Source organism: Emys orbicularis, chromosome 7, assembly GCF_028017835.1.
Source record: "Emys orbicularis isolate rEmyOrb1 chromosome 7, rEmyOrb1.hap1, whole genome shotgun sequence".
Classification (NCBI taxonomy): Eukaryota; Metazoa; Chordata; order Testudines; family Emydidae; genus Emys; species Emys orbicularis.
Genome location: NC_088689.1, coordinates 105,285,735 through 105,311,496, shown reverse-complemented (window position 1 = coordinate 105,311,496; position 25,762 = coordinate 105,285,735). Strand labels below are relative to the sequence as shown.

At 39.7% G+C, this 25,762-nt stretch overlaps 1 protein-coding gene across 1 annotated transcript in view; it reads left to right on the top strand.

The window, feature by feature from the left end:
* ERC2 (ELKS/RAB6-interacting/CAST family member 2) overlaps positions 1 to 25,762 on the top strand; it is a 645,944-nt gene that overhangs the window by 470,924 nt on the left and 149,258 nt on the right. The window contains exon 13 of the mRNA XM_065408253.1: positions 13,896 to 14,056. Coding sequence (XP_065264325.1) covers positions 13,896 to 14,056 — 161 coding nt within the window. The remainder of the gene's footprint in view (positions 1 to 13,895; positions 14,057 to 25,762) is intronic.

The window sequence follows — 25,762 nt, the reverse complement described above, 5'->3', positions numbered from 1 at the left end:
GATGTGCTGAATTCAAATATGACAATTAAAACAACTGATTGGCTACTGTTTCTAAGATATTTAAGTTTTTACATTTTATGTCTATGTATATTGTGTAGATAGTAGAGTTTTAATCATAAATTGTAAACCTAGGTCTTTTCATGTGTTTATGGTTGCTTTACATGATAATATTTCACCTGTCCTGTTTATGTAACACTTTAAAAATTAGCAAAAGGGTTATATAAATAAAATTTATTATGAAACAAAAGGCAAAAAACTATTCTGTACATAGTTTAGTCCTATTCAGTGTCTACTCGGCGCTTCTTGGCTTGTCTCTTGTATTCATTAAATGGAGCATCTCTTGTCACTGTCCAGCAATAGTCTGCAAGCATTGATGGGCTCCATTTGCCCTGATAGCGTTTCTCCATTGTTGCAATGTCCTGGTGAAATCGCTCACCGTGCTCGTCGCTCACTGCTCCGCAGTTCGGTCGAAAAAAATCTAGATGAGCGATTTTTGTATCTTTAGTGACATGTTGCAACCAAGGCTTTTGTATGCCTTGAGGAGGTTTTCCACCAACAACCTGTAGTTGTCTGCCTTGTTGTTTCCGAGAAAATTTATTGCCACTAACTGGAAGGCTTTCCATGCCGTATTTTCCTTGCCACGCAGTGCATGGTCAAATGCATCATCTCGAAGAAGTTCACGAATCTGAGGACCAACAAAGACACCTTCCTTTATCTTAGCTTCACTTAACCTTGGAAATTTTCCACGGAGGTACTTGAAAGCTGCTTGTGTTTTGTCAATGGCCTTGACAAAGTTCTTCATCAGACCCAGCTTGATGTGTAAGGGTGGTAACAAAATCTTCCTTGATTCAACAAGTGGTGGATGCTGAACACTTTTCCTCCCAGGCTCCAATGACTGTCGGAGTGGCCAATCTTTCTTGATGTAGTGGGAATCTCTTGCACGACTATCCCATTTGCAGAGAAAACAGCAGTACTTTGTGTATCCAGTCTGCAGAACAAGCAAGAGAGCAACAACCTTCAAAACAGCCACAAAGCTGCCACTGATGTTGGTCATAGTTTATGCACTTCAAAAGTTGTTTCATGTTGTCATAGGTTTCCTTCATATGGACTGCATGACCAACTGGAATTGATGGCAAAACATTGCCATTATGCAGTAAAACAGCTTTAAGACTTCGATGAATCAATGAACAGTCTCCACTCATCTGGATCATGAACGATGTTGAGGGCTGCCATCACACCATCGATGTTGTTGCAGGCTACAAGATCACCTTCCATGAAGAAGAATGGGACAAGATCCTTTTGACGGTCACGGAACATGGAAACCCTAACATCACCTGCCAGGAGATTCCACTGCTGTAGTCTGGAGCCCAACAGCTCTGCCTTACTCTTGGGTAGTTCCAAATCCCTGACAAGGTCATTCAGTTCACCTTGTGTTATGAGGTGTGGTTCAGAGGAGGAGGATGGGAGAAAATGTGGGTCCTGTGACATTGATGGTTCAGGACCAGAAGTTTCATCCTCTTCCTCGTCTGACTCAAGTGAGAATGATTCTGGAGCATCAGGAACCGGCAGTCCTTCTCCGTGGGGTACTGGGCGTATAGCTGATGGAATGTTTGGATAATGCACAGTCCACTTTTTCTTCTTTGACACACCTTTCCCAACCTGAGGCACCATGCAGAAGTAACAATTGCTGGTATGATCTGTTGGCTCTCTCCAAATCATTGGCACTGCAAAAGGCCTAGATTTCCTTTTCCTGTTCAACCACTGGTGAAGATTTGTTGCACAAGTGTTGCAGCATATGTGTGGGGCCCACCTCTTGTCCTGATCTCCAATTTTGCAGCCAAAATAAAGGTGATAGGCTTTCTTAACCATAGTGGTTATACTGCGCTTTTGTGATGCAAAAGTCACTTCACCACAAACATAGCAGAAGTTATCTGCACTGTTCACACAAGTACGAGGCATCTCTGCTCACTTTGGCGAAACAGAAATGTGTCCCTTTGCAAAATCAAACACTGACAAATAAGAGAGCACGACACTGTATGATTTCTAGAGCTGATATAGGGCAATTTGTTCAGCAGAGTGATGTAAGCTTCGTTATGATTGCATCATCCATGACTTCTAGGAATAACATGATGCAATTCATATCATGTATGACGCAATACCAGCTTCAGATTGCATCATTCATTGTTTTGCCTAAAAAGCAAGTACTGTCCAAACCCAGTCATAGATTTATTCATAGATCCAGTCAAAGATGTATTTTAGTAATTTCTGGTTTAAATTGAGATCCCTTCCCTTTATAACTCACGTATCCTCCGCCATTCCCAAGTCAAGGGTCGTATATACTGACCCAATAGCATATCTTGAATACTAGAGCCAATCAACAATTTTAAGCATCATTTTCATTCTCAGTGACCCAGAATTAGTAAATTTTGACTACATTTATTTCAGACGCATTTTGGCTGTAGAGCAGTGTTATTCAAAGTGAAACATTGCTTATATTCCTCCAGCCTAAATAAATCAGTAACATCAATGTGAGCAGCCTTCAACTGGTAGGCTGTAACCATAAAGAAATATTTGGGGCTTGATTCTGATATTTAAAACTATGTTAAAATTAAGTTTTATACTAATGTAACTTTACTGAATTCGATACTGTTAAATTAAATTAATGGAGATATCCCATCTCCTAGAACTGGAAGGGACCTTGAAAGGTCATCGAGTCCAGCCCCCTGCCTTCACTAGCAGGACCAAGTACTGATTTTGCCCCAGATCCCTAAGTGGCCCCCTCAAGGATTGAACTTACAACCCTGGGTTTAGCAGGCCAATGCTCAAACCACTGAGCTATCCCTCCCCCCTGTTTGTTTGTTTTTACTGGTGCCAGAGAGATCAGAATCAGGGCCTCGTCTAGGCTACCAAACTTCATAGCTATAATCCACTGCTGTTGTAGTAATTTCTGTTTAGGAGCAAATCTACTCTGCATGCAGAGGATTCTGTCAATCTTCCCCTGCATTTCAATTTTGCAGGAAGAGCAAAATTTTGGGAGTTTGCATCACAAAGTCCAGCTCCACAATGGCTCATTGTACCCTTCTGCACAGTTGATACTTGAGAGTGGTGAGATGTTTGAACTGGTGGATCTGCCACTATATGGATCCATAGACCAGATGTCTCGCACAAGATGGGAGGCGGGGTCTGTGTAAAATACTCCAGTCCTGAGACAGCAGTTGGGGAAACCTCTGAGTTGTGTGACTTGGGTGGGAGTGATTTCTGCACCTATGCAGAATGTGTTTTGGGAGCTAAAGAACACTATACAGTATTTAATTCTGAGGGGGAGAATAGATGGATACAAGCTTTAAGTTCCATTTAGATGATACATTGTACCCAATATTTTCTCCTAAATAATGAGCCTGTTTAGAGTGATTTTTTTTTGTTTTTTTGTTTTGTTTTACCAATTCACTCCACTATTTCCAAAACTATTAAATAAGTCTGGATATTTGGACATAATACATCACTGAAAATTGGTATAATTTCTAGGCAAAATCATCCCATTCAGTGTAACAGTGGATAATGTATCCAAGAAGCACAGTATTGTGTTTCTGTTTTTTTAATTAATTAATGGGGTTAAAAATAAAACTCTCATCTGATGAATGATCTGTTGCCTACATGAAGTGAACTCAGTCCAGTTTCCAGAACCTTTATGGACAAGTCTCTAGAATTTAATACATATTAAATGAATAAGGGTTCTATGGAAATTAGTCTATTATAGAGTTTAATAGAGAATTATATCATCTCTGTTTTGTTAATCATCCTATGTGATTCTTTAGGAGGGCTATCATTTTCTTTCAAATTGTTAAAATACCTAAAAGAAAGTCATACTTTTTAATTAAATTCGACAGGACTTTTACATAGGGATGACAGGCATCCCCATCATAAAGGCCCAACTGGCAGTAGCTGGCATCTTTGTTGATAAACTCAACTGAGAGACCAATACATGAATATCAGGGAGACTGAACTACCTCTCATCCTTAGTAATGGTCCTGGCAGGGTCATGTGGGGAAACTTGTGCTGGTACCTGACTTGCTTCTCTTTTGTTGTTAAATAGGCTTCAGCTACTTGAGATGTCAGTCTAGTACATGTCATAAGCAGTAAAACACCTTTTTAAAAAGCCTACTTTACTCATGATGAAGCAATAATTATAAGGTTGAAATAATGGACCTTCTTTTCAGCACTTGCTGTCAGCGGTATGACATCCCTTTGACAATTATTACTGCCTTCTTATTGAAAAGATAATCAACCAAATTGGGGTGGCATTTTAAATGCTGTTGCTAATTTACATTAAAGTAGATTTAAATTATACAGTATATCAGGGGTCGGCAACCTTTCAGAAGTGGTGTGCCGAGTCTTCACTTATTCACTTTAACTTAAGGTTTCGCGTGCCGGTAATACATTTTAACGTTTTTTAGAAAGTCTCTCTCTATAAGTCTATATTATATAACTAAACTATTGTTGTATGTAAAGTAAACAAGGTTTTTAAAATGTTTAAGAAGCTTAATTTAAAATTAAATTAAAATGCTGATCTTATCCCGCCGGCCCACTCAGCCTGCTGCCGGCCTGGTGTTCCGTTCACCTAGTTCAGCAGTGGGCTGAGCGGGGCCTGCGGAACCCCGGCTGGCAAGGGGCCGGCAGCCGGAACCCCAGACCGGGGGTGCAGGTGGGAATGTGGGGGGTGGATGCAGGAGCTCCCGTTTGGTGCTCAGGGTGGGGATGGGGATGTGGGGGGGTGCAAGAGTCAGGGCATGGGGTATGGGGGGGTTGGGTATGTGTGTGGGGTGCAGGAGTCAGAATGGGGGCTGGAGGTGTGTGAGGGGGTACAAGGGTCAGGGCAGAGGGCTGGGTGTGTGGAGGAGGTGCAGGGGTCAGGGCAGAAGGCTGGGTGTGTGTGGGGGTGCAGGGGTCAGGGCAGAAGGCTGGGTGTGTGTGGGGGTGCAGGGGTCAGGGCAGAAGGCTGGGTGTGTGGGGGGGTTCAGAGGTCAGGGCAGAGGTCTGTGTGTGTGGGGGGGGGTTCAGGGGTCAGGGCAGAGAGCTGGGTGTGTGGGGGGGGTTCAGGGTTCAGAGCAGAGGGCTGTGTGTGGGGGGGGGTTCAGGGGTCAGGGCAGAGGGCTGGGTGTGTGTGGGGGGGTTCAGGGGTAAGGGCAGAGGGCTGGGTGTGTGTGCGGGGGTGCAGGGATCAGGGCAGGGACCCCAGACCAGGGGTGCAGGTGGGAATGGGGGGGTGCAGGAACTCCCGTTTGGTGCTCAGGTTGGGGGTGGGGATGTGGGGAGGTGCAAGAATTAGGGCATGGGGTGGGAGGGACTGGGTATGTGTGGGGGCTGCAGGATTCAGAACGGGGGCTGGAGGTGTGTGAGGGGGTGCAGGGGTCAGGGCAGGGGGCTGGGTGTGTTGAGGGGTGCAGGGTTCAGGGCAGAAGGGTGGGTGTGTGTGGAGGGGTACAGGGGTCAGGGCAGAAGGCTGGGTGTGTGTGGGGGTGCAGGGGTCAGGGCAGAAGGCTGGGTGTGTGTGGGGGTGCAGGGGTCAGGGCAGAAGGCTGGGTGTGTGGGGGAGTGTTCAGGGGTCAGGGCAGAGGGCTGGGTGTGTGGAGGGGGTGCAGGGGTCAGGGCAGAGGGCTGGGTGTGTGTGTGGGGATGCAGGGGTCAGGGCAGAGGACTGGGTGTGGGGGGGTTCAGGGGTCAGGGCAGAGGGCTGGGGTGCTCGGCTCCTGGGGGTGCTCACGGCAGGGGGCTAGAGGGGATATGCCCCATCCCCACCTCTTCCCCCAGGGCCCCATCCCCACCTCTTCCCCCAGGGCCTCATCCCCACCTCTTCTCTGCTTCCTCCCCGGAGGAGCGAGCACACTGCGGCTTGGCTCGGCTCAGCTCCCCCTCCCCCTCGCAAGGGCGATCAGCTATCGGCGGCAGGGAGAGGGAGTGGGAGACGCAGGAAAGCACCACGCTGGGGGAAGAAGCGGGGAAGGAGGGAGCTTGGCTGCCGGCATGACCAAGCTTCTGCCTCCTGCCCCCGCAGGAGAAATCGGTGGCCAGGGGGGCTGAGTGGGGACAGGACCCTGGCAGGCAGCAGCGTGCCATCAAAAATCGGCTCACGTGCCATCTTTGGCACGCGTGCCGCAGGTTGCTGACCCCTGCAGTATATGTTTACTAAAAATGTGTACAATACCCTGCTGGTTGATATTTCTTGGGTGTAATTTCCTAGTCCCTTACATTGGTTATACCATTATCAAATGACCCAAAATGAACATTAACTACCTTCCTGGAATCTAAGTAGCTTATTTTTAATTTTTTGTTAAATCATTCACATAGTTTATTCCAATGCCTATATATTACATTTCTAGAGCCTGATCATCCACTTCTCTTTTCCCCATTTCCAGATGTCAGGGGGACTGTTTGTATGTGGATCACACCCCTCCATGCAGAAACGGGCAGGGTCAGCCACTTCCACAGCACCATATCCACCAGCACCTTCCCAAAACCTTGGGAATGATTCTTCTTGGTTTGGGAGCCTTTCAAGAGGAAGGTGGAGGGACCCAGATGGGCTGTGGACAAAAGGCATGCAGTCCTCTGTTGGGTGGGAAAAAGTTGAATGGTAACACAGTGTTCCCTCATAGGTCCTGTAGAATTTATGGCTGGGTCTGTATTATCTTGCCCGCATCTGCTCCCTGGGGTAGGGAACCCCCCATTTAAGTGAGACTGTGGGGACAGCTGTGGACAGGGGGAATTCCCATCAGGGCTGCACTATGAGAGGCCTCTGTGTGTGAAAAGCCCTGGCCTCCCACTGCTCCCGCATCTGTGTGATTTGGTGTGGGCCTGGCTCCGCAGGGGGACAAACTTTGCCTTCCCAACCCAAAGATAGAACAATTTGGTAGTTGCTAAATGACAACAATCTTATGGAATCTTTCCCTTTGGCCAGTCCCACATTTTTACTGGAAGGGGCTGTCTAGCTCCTATCAATTCCATATTCACAGAACTGCAGATTATTGATGTCTACACAGAGTATAGTTTGAACTCAAAAGAATGAGAACTGCTCCCAGTTGATGTGAAGAAAAATAACTTTCCAAGAAAACTGAAACAACTTCTAAACCAGTTGATTCTCAGTTGAACAAATACAATAAAAGATCTGTTATTTTTGTAGCTTTCTTGATAACCTTTTCTCGCTAATTCTAATATTGTTGTATTTAGATAACAGTGGTAACTAAGATAATTGTACATAAGCAGTAGTGCGATATCGCAACATGTATTTTAGTATGTAAAATTCATAAATGGTCTAAATATGCTAACAAAATATTACATTTTAAATTAGTATGATCACTGTGCATACTGGTATGTGAAAAAAATCAGTAAGGGAAATCCAAAACTCATGTATTTATCACTATTGTTGTTAAAATTAATTGCCAAACCTTTTAAGATAATATTACTAATAATATTAGTCCTGATAGTTGGAAGATTGCCAGTTCTTCATCATCTCGCAGAAATATGTCCTACTTGAACTGTAAAAACATGTGATTCCCCTTTTCCTCCCTCCTTTTTCCCACTCACTGGAGCTGTATTATGTTAGCGTGAGTTGCGTTGAGCCGAATCCAATCTGGAATTAAGAATGCCCAAGGGCATTTTTAACAAACTGTCATTCATTTGAACTCTAACCCTGTTTAGTTTAACAGAATCTGGTTACTCAGATGTATATTTTTTGCACATTCACTTCTCTTTCTTTTCGTATCTTGGTGTGAAACTGTGTTAATTGGACTTGGAGGGAGAGAGGATTGTTTAAAACATATTGAAAACTAAGAATGAGAGTTACGTGCACAGTAGCTTGGCTTGTTGTTTTTCTGCCCTCCAGAAATGATGAACTTCAGTTCAGACATTGAGAATAAACATATTTAGTCAAAGTGAGATCCTCAAAATGCTGACATTTGGTTAAGCTTTCTGGGTTGAAAAAATGCACTGTTTTTAATAGCTCATTTATTATATTATTATAATAAGGAAACTGGTGAAATTAGGCTTCCAGAAATTTAAAAAAGGCGCTAGTAATGGATTCGGGATGTTCAGGTTTTCATCTTAAAAGACAGCCCAAAATTCAATGAGATCCCCAAAATAAATTCTTCCAACGGTTGAGATTAAATAAACCTTTACTTAGTAATTACAACATCTAGCCAACAGCCATGAGGGAGCTTCTGGATGTTACAAGTTCAACCTTTTCCAATAGGTGTCACTGTAAGGCAGTAATGATGAAGAGATGTGAGGTAGAATAGAGATAAAGGTAGAAAAATCCCATAATAAGGGTAATTAGAAGAATAAGATTATCATTACTTGCCGTCGGCAGATAATTAAAATACTTTACAATACTGCTTGAATTTTGGATTAGATTACTGATGAGCAATAGTGACTTTGAGAGAAATTCTTCTTGTGATTTTTGTATATAGAATATCCTATCAATGTACATTCATGGACTGACAGGAGAATAGACACTTCACTATGGAAGGAAAGTGGATCCACTCTAAAGGCCGGATTAATAAAGTTAGGAAGTTGTTGAATATGTCCTTCGGTGCAAACTTTCTCTTATACTTTGTAGAGGTGTGTGAAAAATGCATGAAGCCGCTATTTGACCAACAATAAGCTGATCCCTCAGCAACCTTCCATGGACAATGGAGAAATTGAAGAACTCCAGTGAGGGAAAGGATAGTATTAGTGCTGGTCTCACTGCTCCTCCATGGGGACTAGAGTACAGCAATCTGTTGTCACTTTTCTGGGGAGAGGGAAGAAAAAAAAAATCCCCAATGCTCCCTTTCTTCCTCTCAGCAGGGATTGGAACAGCAAAAGAAAGGGATATTTGACAAAATTCAGAAAGCTGATATTCAGCTTAAAACCAAATGCCAGGGATTTTGTGCAGCCCTAATACTAGGGTTAAATGGTGATAGATTAGTTCTCTCCCATATCATAATCTTTTATCATTTTAACCCGTCAGGGATGTGAATAGGTTCTGTTGTTAGGGTATGGGCTTATGGTTGATCTTTCTCCCTTTCTAGAACTGTAAATGAATTACAGGTGTAGCTGGCAACATTGCCTATAGTTAAGGTTGTCTGATACTTTACATTATAATATAATGTGAGTGTGTATATTTAATGTATATGTAGGGGCAGTGATCTTGATTGTGACATTAGCAATCACACACATATACATTTTCTAAGAAGGTATTTGAAAGTCACTTCCTGCTACACTTTAGTAAGGCTTTTGATACTGTCTCGCATGACCTTCTCATAAACAAATTAGGGAAATACAGCCTAGATGGAGCTATTATAAGGTGGGTGCATAACTGGTTGAAAAAACATTCCCAGAGAGTAGTTATCAGTGGTTCACAGTCAAGCTGGAAGGGCTTATCAAGTGGGGTTCTGCAGGGATCAGTTCTGGGTCCTATTCTGTTCAATATCTTCATCAGTGATTTAAATAATGGCACAAAGTGTACATTTATCACGTTTGTGAATGATACCAAGCTGGGTGGGGTTGCAAGTGCTTTGGAGGATAGGATTAAAATTCAAAATGATCTGGACAAACTGGAGATATGGTCTGAAGTAAATAGGATGAAATTCAATAAGGACAAATGCAAAGTACTCCACTTAGGAAGGAACAATCAGTTGCACACATACAAAATGGGAAATGATTGCCTAAGAAGGGGTACTGCAGAAAAGGATCTGGTGGTCATAGTGGATCATAAACTAAATACGAGTCAACAGTGTAACACTGTTGCAAAAAAAGCAAACATCATTCTGCGATTTATTAGCAGAAATGTTGTAAGCAAGGCATGAGAAGTAATTCTTCCACTCTACTTTTAGCTGTTTAGGCCTCAGCGGGAGTAATGTGTCCAGTTCTGGGTGCCACATTTCAGGAAAGATGTGGACAAATTGCAGAAAGTCCAGAGAAGAGCAACCAAAATGATTAAAGATCTAGAAAACATGACCTTTGAGGGAAGATGGGGAAAAAATGGGTTTGTTTAGTCTGGAGAGGAGAAGAGAAGACAGAGGGAGGACGTGATAACAATTTTCAAATTCATAAATGGCTGTTACAAGGAGGAGGGAGAAAAATTGTTCTCCTTAGCCTATGAGGATAGGACAAGAAACAATGGGATCAAATTGCAGCAAGGGAGATTTAGGTTGAACATTAGGAAAAAAATTCCTAACTATCAGGGTAGTTAAACACTGAAATAAATTGCCTAGGGAGGTTGTGGAATCTACGTCATTGGAGATTTTTAAGAGCAGGTTAGACAAACACCTGCCAGGGATGGTTTAGATAATACTTAGTTCTGCCTTGAGTGCAGAGGACTGGACTAGAAGACCTCTGGAGGTCCCTTCCAGTCCTACATTTCTATGATACCAGCCTGCCTGCCAATCAAATCCTGGTGCTGCTTTAGGTATTTGTGAGACAAGTAGGTAGGGAAACATAGAACACTGAACTTAAGTTTTGGCAGAAAAGTGAAGGAGGAACTGATTTGCAAATATTGTGTTAAAATGTAAATGCATGTATAGCTTTTGAGTCTACACATGCTAATGATTTGTGGTCTTAAACCGTTTTTTTATTCACCTTTTAAAAAAATTTCTCTCTACCTTTAAAATCTCATCACTTCTATGTGTAGATATTTTTACAAATATACTTGACTTTTTTATTCTCTAAAATAAAGTAAAAAGTAAATCAGCACATTAATAGTTGGAAGATAATGATCACTTTACATGCTTTAAAAATATTCTCAAATGATTTGATTGATGGGAAACTTGATGTGAGCTGTGGTGTCTATCAACACACAGTAGGACAAATCTGGCTAATGCTTCAGGAGAAGGAAAAAGTAAATTTTAAAACTTTAGATGTGATGTTATTCCAGTTTAGGGTCTTGTACTGCATACAGGCCCACACCTCCAGAGTGCCATCGACATAGATGTCACTGTTGTGAAATAAGGGACCATGCATTTGAATCAGTTTGTAGGGCTGCATCTTTACAGATGTTACTATTAACAGATGCAACTGACTTTAAGTAATAGATTGGGGACTTAATTACATGGCACTTATTATTAATGTGAATTGAGTAGCTAAAACTGCATTCAGGGCTTGGAGAAATTTAAGGATGAGATTTGGGAATAATCCTATTAAAACAAGAAAAATATTAAGTTAAGTTTTATATATAGTTGGACTTCTTTTGGGACAAGGTATGTGCCTTTGTATATGAATATGTAGAAAATTAAACCCTATTTGTACTTTTATGGTAACATATTGACATTATATGATCAAAAATATTATAAATTATTGCAAGTAACCCCCCCCCCCCGTGCTTGTGTTCATCCTTAGTTTTCCTTTTGTTCCTTTTTTCTTTTTTTCTATAGGTCACAGTGCAGATCTCTCTTTTTCAATATGTATTTTCCCAAGTATAACTTTTCTAGGAAATAGTCACTGTGGAAAGGCAGTAATAGCTATTTTCGAAGAAATGTGAAGTCCTCACCATGCAAGTGACTCTGCATCAGTGTAACTCTGCGCCTACACAGAACTGGTCGCAGGATTCACATCATTTCTCTTTGTTGTTTCATTTATACCTGTATTTCACCAGTTTTACTTTTTGAGGGGCAGGGTGGAAAGATATTGAAAGGTATTAACCAATTTATTGCTGTTGCTAATGGCCGCACTGCACCTTAAGCAGGAGGGACATTGTCCGGTCTTGCCAGAGGAAGGGTAGCAGTGTGGATTGAATGAACATGGAGTTGCCTACACTGTACACTTTTATCTGCCAGGTAGTCCCAGACATCTAATAATAAAGTTGCAGCCTGATTAAATCCATATCAACTGTCCTTTCGGTATAGCCGGACAATTCTAGGTATGTCCTAGTAGAATATGCCTTTTTATGTATTGAATGTACCGGGCACATTCTAATATCCCATCAACCTCAATGGAATGTCAATAGAGAATGGCTGCACACTACTTATGGTAAAGGGGTTAAGTAATATATAAGTTTTCAAATAATGTTTGAGTCTGATTACTATTGTTTGATTCATACAATAGTGTTCATTCTGCTTCACAAAGCTGTTATGTGGGAGACAAGCAACATAATATTTGCTCAACTTGAAAAAAAAAAAAGTATGTGATTTATATGTGCTGATTGCATGGTAGTAGGATTTAGATAACAACATAGAGACAAGCAGTAATTAAAAATGAACTTGGGGAAAACATCTTATTTTCTCTGTAGACAGGCTGATTATATGACCATAGCTGAATTCTGTCAGACTTCTTCTGTACACCAGCAAAAGCAGACATTTTTGCTTGACTTCCATAGTATCAACAACATGGTAGCACAGAAAAAAAAAGCAGTCAGATTGGATATATTCCAGTTGGCTCCCTCCCCTATCACTTTTTGGCTAGTCTGATGTAATGCATCTAATATTTTCCTCCGCTGTTGGTTAATTTATATAATTTTAATTTTTTGGAGAGGGGAGTGGGTGGGTAAGAAAACAAAACAGGAAGCATGTCACAATTTCTCTAAAAATATAATCATAGGATCTTGGGGAAATACTCTACCACCTATTGTTCACATAAAACTCTTTAAAAAGTATAAAACTTCACATTATACCCCAAAGTATACCACAGTCTGTAGTTAGTGATGTGGCGATTACTACAGTGGCTACTATATTTTTAGCAGATTACAAGTAGGGAGAAAGAAAGAAAAGAGCAACAAAATATCTGTAGTGACCAATCTTACTTTTCAAGTATTTTATTCCTCATGTGTTTATAGGAGGTGCATATAACAAATACAAAATGGTTTTACTCTGACAAAATATTCAAAGAGAAAACCCCAAGTTAGGACCATTGCATTAGCCTGTATGTACTGGAAGCCTGATTCTCTGTTCACACACATGCAAAATTGGAACCTGTGGATGACATCAAATCTGATTGACCTGCAGTCTCCAGTCTTATCTCATTTGCTGAGTTTCTGTGCCAAGGGTAAGGGGAAGCCATGCTGGAGTTAATGTGCTTTTTAGCAGTGACCATGTAGTGACCTTCTACTCTGTCATATAGACTTAACAGTGCTGTAAATGTAATGATCCACCCACAAGACAGTCCTGCTGCTGCCAGGCAAGTGTAATATATATTTTCCTTTCTGCAGAGGTTGAGTTTTATTCTTTAATTAATATTATGTCACTTTTATAACACAGCCTACACTTTTTTCTAAATTGCTATTTTTTAAAGTTTTTAGAGTTTTTTAATGTTTTTTTTAATCCCTGCAGTAAGCAATTCCCCATGAATGCATTTCATATTTATTGGTAAATCTCCTCAAAAATTGCTAAGACGGAGCTGAGGTTGAGAATATATTCCATGAATTAAAAAATAGATGTTCAAATGTAAGAATCTTATCTCTTCCCCTATTCCACATGCTCTGACCATACACTCATCAGAGGTTCTCACCAGTTGTCATATAAAATGTAAGTCTGAAAGGAGCTGTTTTTCGTGAAAGTTGTGTGTGGTGTCAAGATCAGTTTATAATGGAAGTGCTATTAGAGCCTGAACTATAGAGTTACTACCACAGGTCCATAATGAGTTCCATAGACTAAATGGTGTAGGAAGTATTTATGGCAATGGCACAAGTTGAAGGGCTCTTGGTAATGTACGTTAGTTCAATGGTTTGTATAAATGTTATTGGTGACTAGATGGATTCTTGGAAACTCGATCATTTCCTGGTGTTTAAGAACTGATTTTTTTTAACCAGTAAAAAGTAGGAATGGATTTGAACGATGCTTCCACTTATATTCAGCCCTACTATGATTTTTCTGTGTTTACAAAATATTATTTGCTATGAAGAATATGGAACTTAAACAATCTATGCTTTTTAGTTAGAAGAACTGATGAATGCACTGGAAAAGACCAGACAAGAATTGGATGCTACCAAAGCCCGTCTTGCCTCAACACAGCAGTCTCTGGCTGAGAAAGAAGCACATCTGGCTAACCTCAGAATAGAGCGGAGAAAACAGCTTGAAGAAATATTAGAAATGAAGTAAGTACATTTACTCCTCTTGATACTAGATGAATTGCAATTTCCATTTTTTCCCCCTGCTCTATATGTACTGTACTCATATTTAAACCGTCTGAAACTCAGGACCTCTTAAGAAATGTGTGTGAGTTAGGTTCCCTCTAAAATATCCTTGGATTATGAAGGTAATGTTTAACGGGAAGTCAGCAAAACACACAGGTAGAATTCTTGAAAAAGTGTTTTGTTATAACTTCCATTTGCCTTGTAGTGTTAGATGCTAATACAGAATCAGCACAGTTTAACTTAAGTTGAGAGCTTCTGAAATATTTTAATATGAATCTGTCTCCATTCATTATCTGTGTTTTAAATTTCCATAATATTCTGCCTTATTCTGATGTGAAAAGGGTTCATCTGTGGCACAAAGCAAATTTGTCCACTGGGTTATGCTAAAACTAGGATGCGGTCACATCTTTCAGCAAGAATCCTGAAAAAAGCTCCATGTTGGATTTCCTGTTAGAGTGTCAAATGAAAGGGAAAGGGAAGGTCAATTTTATATAGCTGTTGTAAAGCTTACTAAGTTGAATTGACACAAAAATATCAGCATATAACACTATCTCTATCTTAAGCTTAAGAAACTAAAAAGGTTGCAGAGGCCTATAATTTAAATTTAACTTCCTTCCCATAATAAAGGAAAATATGTGTAATTATAATGCATTAAGGCTGTGATACTCTCTTTGAAATTGGTGGCTTGCTAGAGAAGAATGACCTCGTTATGACTTGGCCAGTCTGGTAATTATGTAGTGATCATTATGCACAGGAAATTCAAAGAACATGAAATATATTGTAAAATTAAAAATAAAATAAACAGGCCATTTCTAACTTTCAGCTTTCCTTAGTTTTCTTGCTGTACAGGGCAGATGTCCATATAGTTATAAAAAAGGTAAGTCCATCTGACAAAGAAATTATTTAATATTGTTGCTCTAAATACACCATACAACGCATACACATGTATACATATGGTATAATTCTGCATATGTCAAACTGAAAAAGGGATATCAAATAATATGTAGGTTGATTATAAATATCTGGGTGCAATCATAGCCCCAGTGTAGTCAATGGGAGTTTTCACCTCTGGTCTATATTAAAAAGTGGAAATGTGCATGGTTCATTATTGATGATACTATTATTTAGTGAACAAATAGGGAACCAAATGCAGTCATAAGCAGTTTTTATTTACTTTGCTATTTTATTATAGCTTTCTTTCATATAGATAGTTGTTAGCTGCTGATTCAGCTGCAGTTGAATCAGAGGCTTAGTGCCAATACAATTTCAAATGTTCATCTGTCTTGACTGTATAATTTTGTTTGCTCTAGTCGATTGCATTAAGTAAGTGATAAGGTCTTGCCTTAATGGAAAGGATGCATTTTTGGTATGACTGACCACAAATATCAATTATTGGGTAAAATTAAAAAAGATTGTAAGGGAAGTTCTGGCTATTGCTGTGGGATATTTGGGTTGCTGTACAGACTCTCATGGGTATTGGAGACACATGTTTGGAGTGCATCTTTTGATTGAGATTCCTAGCTTGTAAAGCCTATGTAGAGCTTGAATTCACTTTGGACAGAAATGGGTTACCTAGCTTTATGGATAAAGGACCTAATAGTGGGTAGAAGACTCAGTTGTCCTAGCCCAGAGATAGAAAGGTGTCAAAGACTAGGATGGGATATAGGAGTAGACAAATTAGTGGCTGTCAGAGCCACTAATGCTGTGATGACAGTATCTTGTAGCACAAATTCCTAATTAAGGAAGCAAGTATTTGTGATGGATAAGATACTGTTTTTACTTTTTCTTCATTTGCATAGTTGTCGGTGTCGTTTGTTCTTTAGGTTTTGATAATTACTTTTAACAGCCACCTTATTTATTTTTTACATTGTTGCCTTTTAATTTCTTGGTTTATAATTTTTCTAGACTTGTGAATCTTTGTTCGACCCTTAACTGGTGCTTCTATCTTTAAGAAAAGCAATTTTGTACATACATTTTTTTAAAATAAATGTTTATCCCTAAAATATGAACCAGGATTTCTCCAAAAATAAATCCTCCACATTAAAAAAACAAAACAAGTAAGTTTTCTTGGTTTAGGTGTTTTATTATACATAAATTAAGGATACCTCATAGGTAGGGCCCTACCAAATACATGGCCATGAAAAACACATCACGGACCATGAAATCTGGTCTTTTGTGTGCTTTTACCTTATACTATATAGATTTCATGGGGGAGACCAGCGGTTCTCAAATTGGGGGTCCTGACCCAAAAGGGAGTTGCAAGGGGGTCACAAGGTTATTTTAGGGGGGTCGCAGTATTGCCACCCTTACTTCTGCGCTGCCTTCAGAGCTGGGCAGCCAGAGGGCAGCAGCTGGTGGCCAGGCGCCCAGTTCTGAAGGCAGTGCCCAGCCAGCAGCAGTGCAGAATTAAGGGTGGATCTACGATACCATGCCACCCTTACTTCTGCGCTGCTGCTTTCAGAGCTGGGCAGCCAGAGAGTGGCGTCTGCTGACTGAGGGCCCAGCTCTCCAGGCAGCAGTGCAGAGGTAAGGGTGGCAATACCATACCATGCCCTCTTTACTTTACAGTGCTGTTGCTGTCAGTGGCTCTGCCTTCAGAACTGGGCTTGTGGCCAGCAGCCATCACTCTTCAGCTGCCCAGCTCTGAAGACAGAACTGCCGCCAGCAGCTGTGCAGAAGTCATGGTAGCAATACCCCAACCCCCCCGACACACACACAGTAACCTTGTGAGCCCCGCAAAAATCCTTTTTGGGTCAGGACCCCTACAGTTACAACACTGTGAAATTTCAGATTTAAATAGCTGAAATTATGAAATTAACAATTTTTAAAATCCTCTGACTGTGAAATTGACCAAAATGGACCATGAATTTGGTAGGGCTCTATTCATAGGCAGCAGAGGGTTTTCTAACTGTCATCTTCCCTTGCAGTTTGGCCACTTGATTGACTACTTTATTACTCCAGTTTTAAGCAGTTGTAACTCCATCTATATTTATAAACTCCAGAGAGAGGTTTGGAGTTTAAACCTGAGCCTTTTGTGAAGTCTCTTCTCTCTAGACATGTGGGACCTCCCTGGAGCCTATCACAGGGATCCAGTCCTATTGCAATCAGTGTGAATTTTGCTAATGATTTAGGGAGGAATAGGATTGGGCCTACTTTCCTTGGTAAATAAAACAGATATTAATATATTATTGTTTTACAGTATACCATAAAATACCGCTATGTGAGATGTGATATAAGGCTGAGTTAATGTTTGGGAAAATCCTTAAATTTGAATGGGATCATCTGATGATATAATTTTAATACAGTAGGTCTGCACGGGTGTATCTGTGCCTTGGTCAGCATAACCTCTATCACTTGTGATGATGTGTGATATGGAAAGAATTTATCATGACTGTCAGAATCCAGGATGATTTTGCAGAGCTGATATAACATGGAAAGCAATGAGGCACACATTAATGTGGAACTTCACAGTGCCATTTTTCAAAAGGCACTTTTTAGTGGAGACCTGCACTTCAACTTCTTAATGTTGTTATTTTTTAAGTGCTTGTTACCACAATCTTATTATTGCATTAAATCTACTTTAAAAAAAATGTTATTGAAACTTTGCCTTAATAAAAAGTTTAGAAAACATAAAAAAAATATACATGTAAAAAATCACGCTTTGAGTTCTGTGGATGAAAAGAGCTATATTAATGCTAAATATTGTTTCAGAACATATAAGATGTATAATTTATCATGTGAATTTACATTTTAATTTATATATATATAGATAGATAGATAGATTTAATAAAATCTGCAGTACATTGTATTATATACTTACTAAATAGTCCAATAAGAATAATTCACAAACATGGGTCAAAGGAGTTTGATTTTATATACTTGCTTACTGAAAGAGGAACATAATGAAAGAGCAATTCAAAACTGCATGGCATTTAATTATTTTTATTAATATACATTATATTCTAATAACCAAACAGTGAATCAAATTAGAGTCATACGGCTGATGGCAGAATACTGACAGTTCTGCATAGTAGTAATACACTAGCATAGTGTTTATTCATCTGCTTTTTCTCTTATAATGTATTAATTTAATTAGCAGACCAGACTATAGCTCCATAACTGATATTTACCATTTTATTATTTAATGCTGAGTAGATACAATTTGTGACTGCTGGCTTACAGGCATGAATTGTGTACTTAAGAACTTTCATGATGATTTCCTATGCTTATATTATGTTAAAGTTCCAAACATAGCTCTCAATTCTAAACCCATCTGGTTGACATTGCCAAGATCCATCTTAATTCACTGGGTATAATCAGTTGTCAGTTTTAGACAAATTCTTCAGTTGTCATTACAAGTCTCCATGTATACTAAGTTATTTAAAGAAGTTTAGAATAAAACCAGGTAGCAACTTAATCTAATGCATTATGTAGTTGAGCTTTTTGATCTGGACTCCGAGAGAGAGCACCACTCATTAGATAAGTGCCCTTCAAAGAAGAGGAAGTTCAATGGAATGAGATAAACATTTCCTTATATTCTTTGCTTGATGTTATCATGTGAAAAGATGAGATTTATTTTTTTAAGAATTCCACAATATTAAAGTTTGGAGCAAGAGTTGCATGTTATTGACAATAAAGAGTTATATAATTTCTGGAGAAAATATTTTTGTTATGGTGAAAATAATATTCAGCATAACAAAAATATTTTCTCAATGTGCACAAATAATTCATACTGGCATTAATGGGAGTAATGCATACATGTTAACATCAGCATATACCATATGTTCAAATCCATTATTTTGCCTATTTGGTCCTAATGCTTTCTGCATGGTTTATAACCAGTGCCTTCTAAGCATAATAAAATCACTGAGCTAATTATTATGTAAAATATACTATTTTTTCAAAAGTTTCTGTATTGCATAATGTCAATAATTTAATATAGATTTCAGAAATGATTTACAGTCTCTTAAAATGTTTCAAATGTCTTGAAATTAGACCCTGCTATTTAAAAATACATACTAGGGCTGAATCCTTTCCTTATACTTAATGAGTGGAAAACTAAAAATCTTGTGGAAACTCAACGCTTATCTTGAAAAGTTTCCTTCATCTTCATAGATTTCAAGGCCAGAAGGGATCATTGTGATCAACGAATCTGACCTCCTGTATGACACAGGCCGTAGAACTTCCACAAAATAATTCCTAGAACAAGTTTTTCAGAAAAACATCCAATCTTGATTTAAAAATGATCAGTGATGGAGAATCCGCCATGACCGTTAGTGTGTTGTTCCAATGGTTAATTACTCTCACTGTTAGAAATTTACATTTTATTTCCATTCTGAATTTGTCTAACTTCAACTTCCAGTCATTGGATCACATTATACCTTTCTCTCCTAGATTGAAGACCCCATTATTAAATATTTATTCCCCAGGTAGGTACTTATAGGCTGTAATCAAAACACCTCAACCTTCTCTGTGCTAACTAAATAGATTGAGCATCTCAAGTCTATCACTATAAGGCACGTTTTCTAATCTTTTAATTATTGTCGTGCTCTTTTCTGAACCCTCTCTAATTTATTAACATCCTTCTTGAATTGTGTACTCCAAAACTGAACACACTGTTCCACTAGAAGTCTCATGGGTGCCAAATATAGAAGTAAAATAATTTCTCTACTCCTATTCAAGATCCCCCTGTTTGTGCATTCAAGAATCACATTATCTCTTTTGGCCACAGTGTCTCATAGGGAGCTCATGTTTAACTGATTATCCACCACGATCCCAAAATCTTTTTCAAAGTCACAAATTCCCAGGATAGAGTCTCTCATCATGTAACTATGGTCTACATTCTTTATTCCTAGATGTATACATTTACATTTATCCATATTAAAATACACAGTGTTTGCTTTCACCCTGCTTATGAACTGATCCAGATCCCTCTGTATCAGTGACCCATCATCTTCATTATTTACCAGTCCCCCAGTTTTTGTATCATCTGCAAACTTTATCAGTGATGATTTAATATTTTCTTCCAGGTCATTAATAAAATGTTAAATAATATAGGACCATGAACTGATCCCTGGGGGACTCCACTAAAAACACACATGTTCTGTGATGATTTGCCTTTTACTATTACACTTGGAGACCTATCAGTTTGCCAGCTTTTAATCCATTTAATGTGTGGCATGGTAATTTTATATCTTCCTAGTTTTTAAACAAATATTCATATGGTACCAAGTCACAAGTAGGGTGACCAGACAGCAAATGTGAAAAATTGGGACAGGGGGTGGGGAATAATAGGAGCCTATATAAGAAAAAGACCAAAAAATCAGCACTCTCTCTATAAAATCAGGACATCTGGTCACCCTAGTCACATGCCTTACAGAAATCGAAATATATTACATCCACTCTATTACCTTTATCAACCAAACTTGTAATCACATCAGAAAAAATCAAGTTAGTTTGACGGACTCTATTTTCCATAAACCCTTGTTGATTGGCATTAATTATATTAACTTCCTTTAATTCTTAATTAATAAAGTCCCATATCAGCCACTCCATTATCTTGAAACATAAGAATGTGGGGAAGGAGGCATTTCTTCTGTGTGGTGTGGGCAGCAGATCCAGCCTTTCATTCTTTCAGATGACCCCATATTTGTGAAGAGCTTTTTCAGATCACAGGGCATCCACAAGGCCTTGCTTCCCTTTTGCCTGGCAGCATAATTTCCCCAGAAGCAGTGCTTCCATTCAGTCTCAGATGGAGGTTGCTGCCAAACACTTTTCATAGGCCCACATGGAACAACAATATATTTCACTTAATTGCAAATAGCTCATATTTTATATATTGGACTTATATGGAATCACATGTAGTCTGAATATATTAATTAATAGGAAAACGGCTCATTTGTATATAATAGTTCACATATGCAACGTATGAAAACTGCTGTGCTATCTGTGCATATGAAACCAATATACTTCCCTCATGTGGAGTGAGTTTCAGTGTGTGGATAGGGTCACTATTATCTTCCTAACAGTGTCAGTATTATCTTACACTGAGGAAGATACTATTCTTGCCCTGAAGAGCTCACAGTCTATAAAGACGAAGACAGATGAAGAGCGGGGGAATGGATATATCACACAAAGTAAGATGGCAGAGTGATAATCGGCACACTTCCTGTTAGTTCCATTTTTTAATTCTATATATAAAAATTCCAAACCGCAACCATTAAACATTAACAAAATTCCTTAACAGCTAAACTGACTGATATTTTTGCTTTAAAAACAAATCCATGAATTGACTTCTTGCAGAATGCTGTGATTAAAATTAGGATCTCAAAAACTGACTCCTTTGCGGTTCTAATCAAGTCAATGAAGATGAGGGTGGTAAGCACTACACTTGGTAATAAGTGTTTACAGGTTCAGTTCCACACATTATACAGAAACTGAACATCACTGTGTTGACTTGAAGATGAGTGCATCCATACTTTTTGAGACGTTAATATTATGCACTGAATTTTTCTTTTAAGCATCTGGTCAGTCCAGTGATGTATTGGAGGGGACTCTTAGTAAACCCGGGACAAAATTCCTGCCAGCAATTTGAAAGGAAAGTTGGGTAATTTCCTTGCCTCTCATAGTGCATACCATCACTATGGGTATGTCTACACTGCAGCTGGGAGTGTGCTTCCCAGCGCAGGTAGATAGACACACACTAGCTCTATTTGAGCTATGGTGCTAAAAATAGCAGTTTAACCAGGATGGCAGAGGCGATGGGTTGGGATAGCTGAGTATGTATCTAGGGAGTCTGGGTGGGATTACCCAGGCGATTCACCCAAGATGCCACCTCTTCTATCCTGACTGCACTACTATTTTTTAGCATGCTAGCTTGAGCAGAGCTCCTGCATGTCTGTCTGTCTGCACTGAGAAGCAGCTCCCAGCTGCAGTGTAGAGGTAGGTACCCTATAGGTACTGCTAAAGCAGTCCAGCTGGAGATGACTTAATCCTGATACTCAGGAAAAAAATATTTTTGAAGAACTATGTCGCCCTTTAGAATGGGCCAGATTGTACCAAGTAGACGGCTTGTTCATAAAGGGAAGATACTTTGGGGTCCCTAATAAAATGATCCTTCCCCCCCCCCCCCATTGATTAGCACAAGCAGAACACTGTGATGTGCTATCCACAAAATCTGTTCATTTTTTCATAAGATTCTCCAATGAGTGGTTGATACCACCAACTTAAAAATCACTTCCATTGTTATAGGAACACTTGTGGTTATTATAACTGAAAGAGAATAGGAAAGAAAACAGTACTTGTCTCTGTTTTTCAGAAAGTTTTCTTTGTGCTTTTGGCAGCACCTGTGTATTGTCATGTTTGCAATTTTAGGGGGGGAAGGGGAACACTCCCATGTTTTATTTCCCACCAAACTTTCAGCCTCACCTGAAAGGAAAGGAAGGGGGAGGGCAGAAGAGAAAATGAAGAAGCAGAGCGGGGGGAGAAAGAAAATCTGAGGCTGCTGCATATTGCAGCAGAGCTGAACACTTTTCTCCCCACCAATCAATGATTGAGCTGATCTGCAAAGCAAGGAAGAGGCAGCTGCAATTGCCACTAGAGGCCAGTCTCAGGCAGGAGGCTGATCTCTGAAGTTGCTCAGCTCTCTCCCTGCCTGCCCTTCAAAGGGAAAGGGTTTTTGTTTTTTGGTGGGGGAGACCTTGGATGGATCCAGGTGGAGCTGAGGGGGACAGTCTCATTTGGGTAATTTGGTGGGGGAAGGAAGTGTTTCTAGGGCCTTGTTGATGGCGAAGATATAGGAGGGAAGGAGGCAGCATATACTCATAGGGACCTCTTTGAGGGATTGTATTGGGGAAGGACTCTCAGTACTGTGAAGTTCTCTGTCGTTCCTTATCTTTGCTGGTTAAGTCATTGTGTGTAGTCAGCAAGTTATTTAGTTTCCCCTTTCGTTTGTGTGGGTCATTCATGCAGCAATGGGGAGAGACAAGCACTTGAACAAAATAGAAAAGATTAGCAGGGTGACTTAGGGGTAGGTTTAGTCCCTGAAAGTACTTTTTAAAACTGACAAAATTTAAGCTAATGATGTCTCGTTAATATAAGTGTGTTTGTGAAGTGATGCTGCCTCCTTCATTTGTTTTAGTTTGCAACACTGTGCTTGTTCAAGGAGGAAAACAAATAAATGAATAATACAGTCCCTTACCTGCATCTCTCTCTGCAGAGGTACCCATGGTACCTGGAAGATGTTTGTGAATGTTCCTGTAAAAATATTGACCTATCACTGAATTAGTTTCAAGACAGTTGTTCTAACAAGCAGTGCCTTGAGGATAATGGTAGAATAAATAGGACTGGATGTATGCTATTATGTGATTCCCTATACTGTTTGGATAAACTCCAAATCTACACAAAAATACCAGGATCAGATTTTTCTAGTCTACTCTTCTGAAAATAGGATGCATATTAACAATTTTCTCTAAATAGTTTGCTCAGTCCTAACACAAAGCACTATAAATGTCAACCTATATATTGGGAAAGATAGTTTTAATAGTTTCCCTATGATGTGAATTATTTAAGCAGTCATCAGCTATTGATTTGAATATGCATTAAATACTTTGCTAACGTATAGTTGTGGAGAAAAAGTGTTTTCATAAACTAATTTAACATTTTACATTATTTTGTATGAGCTATAATTGTATATACTATAACAATCAGTAAATAGGCAACAAATTGATAGTCTTTAAAAATATACCTTTTGAAAAGTGGACTAGTAGGCTGTTTTTTGTAACCTGTGGACTGTTTCCATTTAATTGTAGGATTCATGCTGAGAGTATAGAGAGTCATATCCCAAGTTAAATACAAACAAAACAGCAGGATGTTGATACAACTGTGACTTCCATAGGAAGTAGTTAGAATGGTAATGTGGTCTCCTTCTAAGGTGGGTGGAAAGTCTCCTGTGACAGCTTTTTGCCCCACAGACCTGTAGCTCAGCATGCCTTGACTAACTTTTTTGACACCACCTTGCAAACACCATAAAGATTAGAGGAATCCAAATGAAGGCTTTGTTCTCTGGAACAGAAGTTTGCTTGACCAAAATAAAGAGATGTTTAAAAAAGAAAAACTCTAAAGGGGCAGAGGGCAATAAAATGCTTCTCTCTGTGAGAATAGTGTGAGTGAACTATTTACTTGGCAAACTGCTTTAGTCATTTAAAGACACATGCCTATCACCACATGTCTGTTTAGATGAGAGCCCAATAATAGTGCTTTTAGGGTGAAATACTATGGTTTCTCCATGGCTTTATTTGACAAAATCTGTGACATCTGGTTATTCATTCCCACAAGGAAGAAAGTGTACCATCTCCTCCTATAATTTGTTCTGTAGGTTACAGTTATAATTTGTTTTCATAACATGACGGAACTTGGCATTGGAATGTCATTAGACCAATTCAGGCAATCTTCAGAATATGAAAAAAGGGGCAATACAGTGCCCGGTCTTTGCCTGAGTATTTCCAGGGCAGAGAAGGTCGAAGGAGCCGCTGTCATGTCTTGTGTTCCCTTTACAGCAGCTGAGGACAGTAGCAGCCCTTGCACTTAGGAAGTGCTTGGAGTGTACAAACCAAAAACACCGTTTTCCTTTTCACCAGGGAATGGCTGCAGTGCTTTTGTCTCTAATGATATGGCCTTCACAAAATAAACCGAATGACAATGGTTCAACTGCATATAGTGTGCAATTACAAAGGGTACGTTCTAATCCTTTTGATCTACATGGAATTCAACCAGTCATACCCAGCCAATTAGAAAAAGAATGGTAACAGCTGCTGAATCTGGACAATTCATAATTGGGGGAGTGGCCAAATGTCAGCTCTCTAAATATGAAATATACAAGTTTGGGTTCTAGGGGAAAGATCCCCTTCAAACAGGTGCGGGAAAGAGATTTTTTTTTTCTGTACTGTATTGCTCATCATTTTTACATTGTAAGATGCTGTGTTACAGGGCTGTAGTTGTAACTAGATTAAACTTATCTTGTTTTACATCATCATCTTCCTTGCACAGGGCATGTTACTTGGAAACAGCAAGTTGTAACTTGCAAGGTTCCTGAGGTACCATCCCTTCCAGCCAGAGGGTTTTCTATTCCACCATGGGCATGGCCCTCCAATTGTGAGACAGACCAGTGATCCGGGTGTATTTTCAAGGCATCTGCAAGGCAGGAAGGGAGTGTGTATGGAAGGGCTGTCCCTGTATGTTATTTTCTGAGTTCCTACCTCCTCGAAGCATATTATTGTTAGAGATCATGTTGCCATGTCTCCAGGCATTCTTATACCCTACCTCAGTCAGTTTCGGGCAGTAGGAGATGTGGATCTTAAAAACGAAGAGGTTTCATGCTTAAGTGATGATTTCTGTTGGAAAATCCACAAGGAATTGTTACGGGTTTTGGGGTGATGCTGCTGCATGAAGTGACAAACCCCCAGCTCTGAATGTGCCCAGCCACATACCACCCCAACCTTGCACACTGAAACAGATGAGTGTGGGGTCTTCTGCAGAATCTGGTAGGGAAGGGGATGCAGCTGCTGCTTTCACTTTTATCACCCCTATCTTTATTTTTCCACATTCCTGTGATCACCTCTCTAGTTTTTATGTATGGAATATTGCCCATTTGTTCCTTCTCTATTTCCT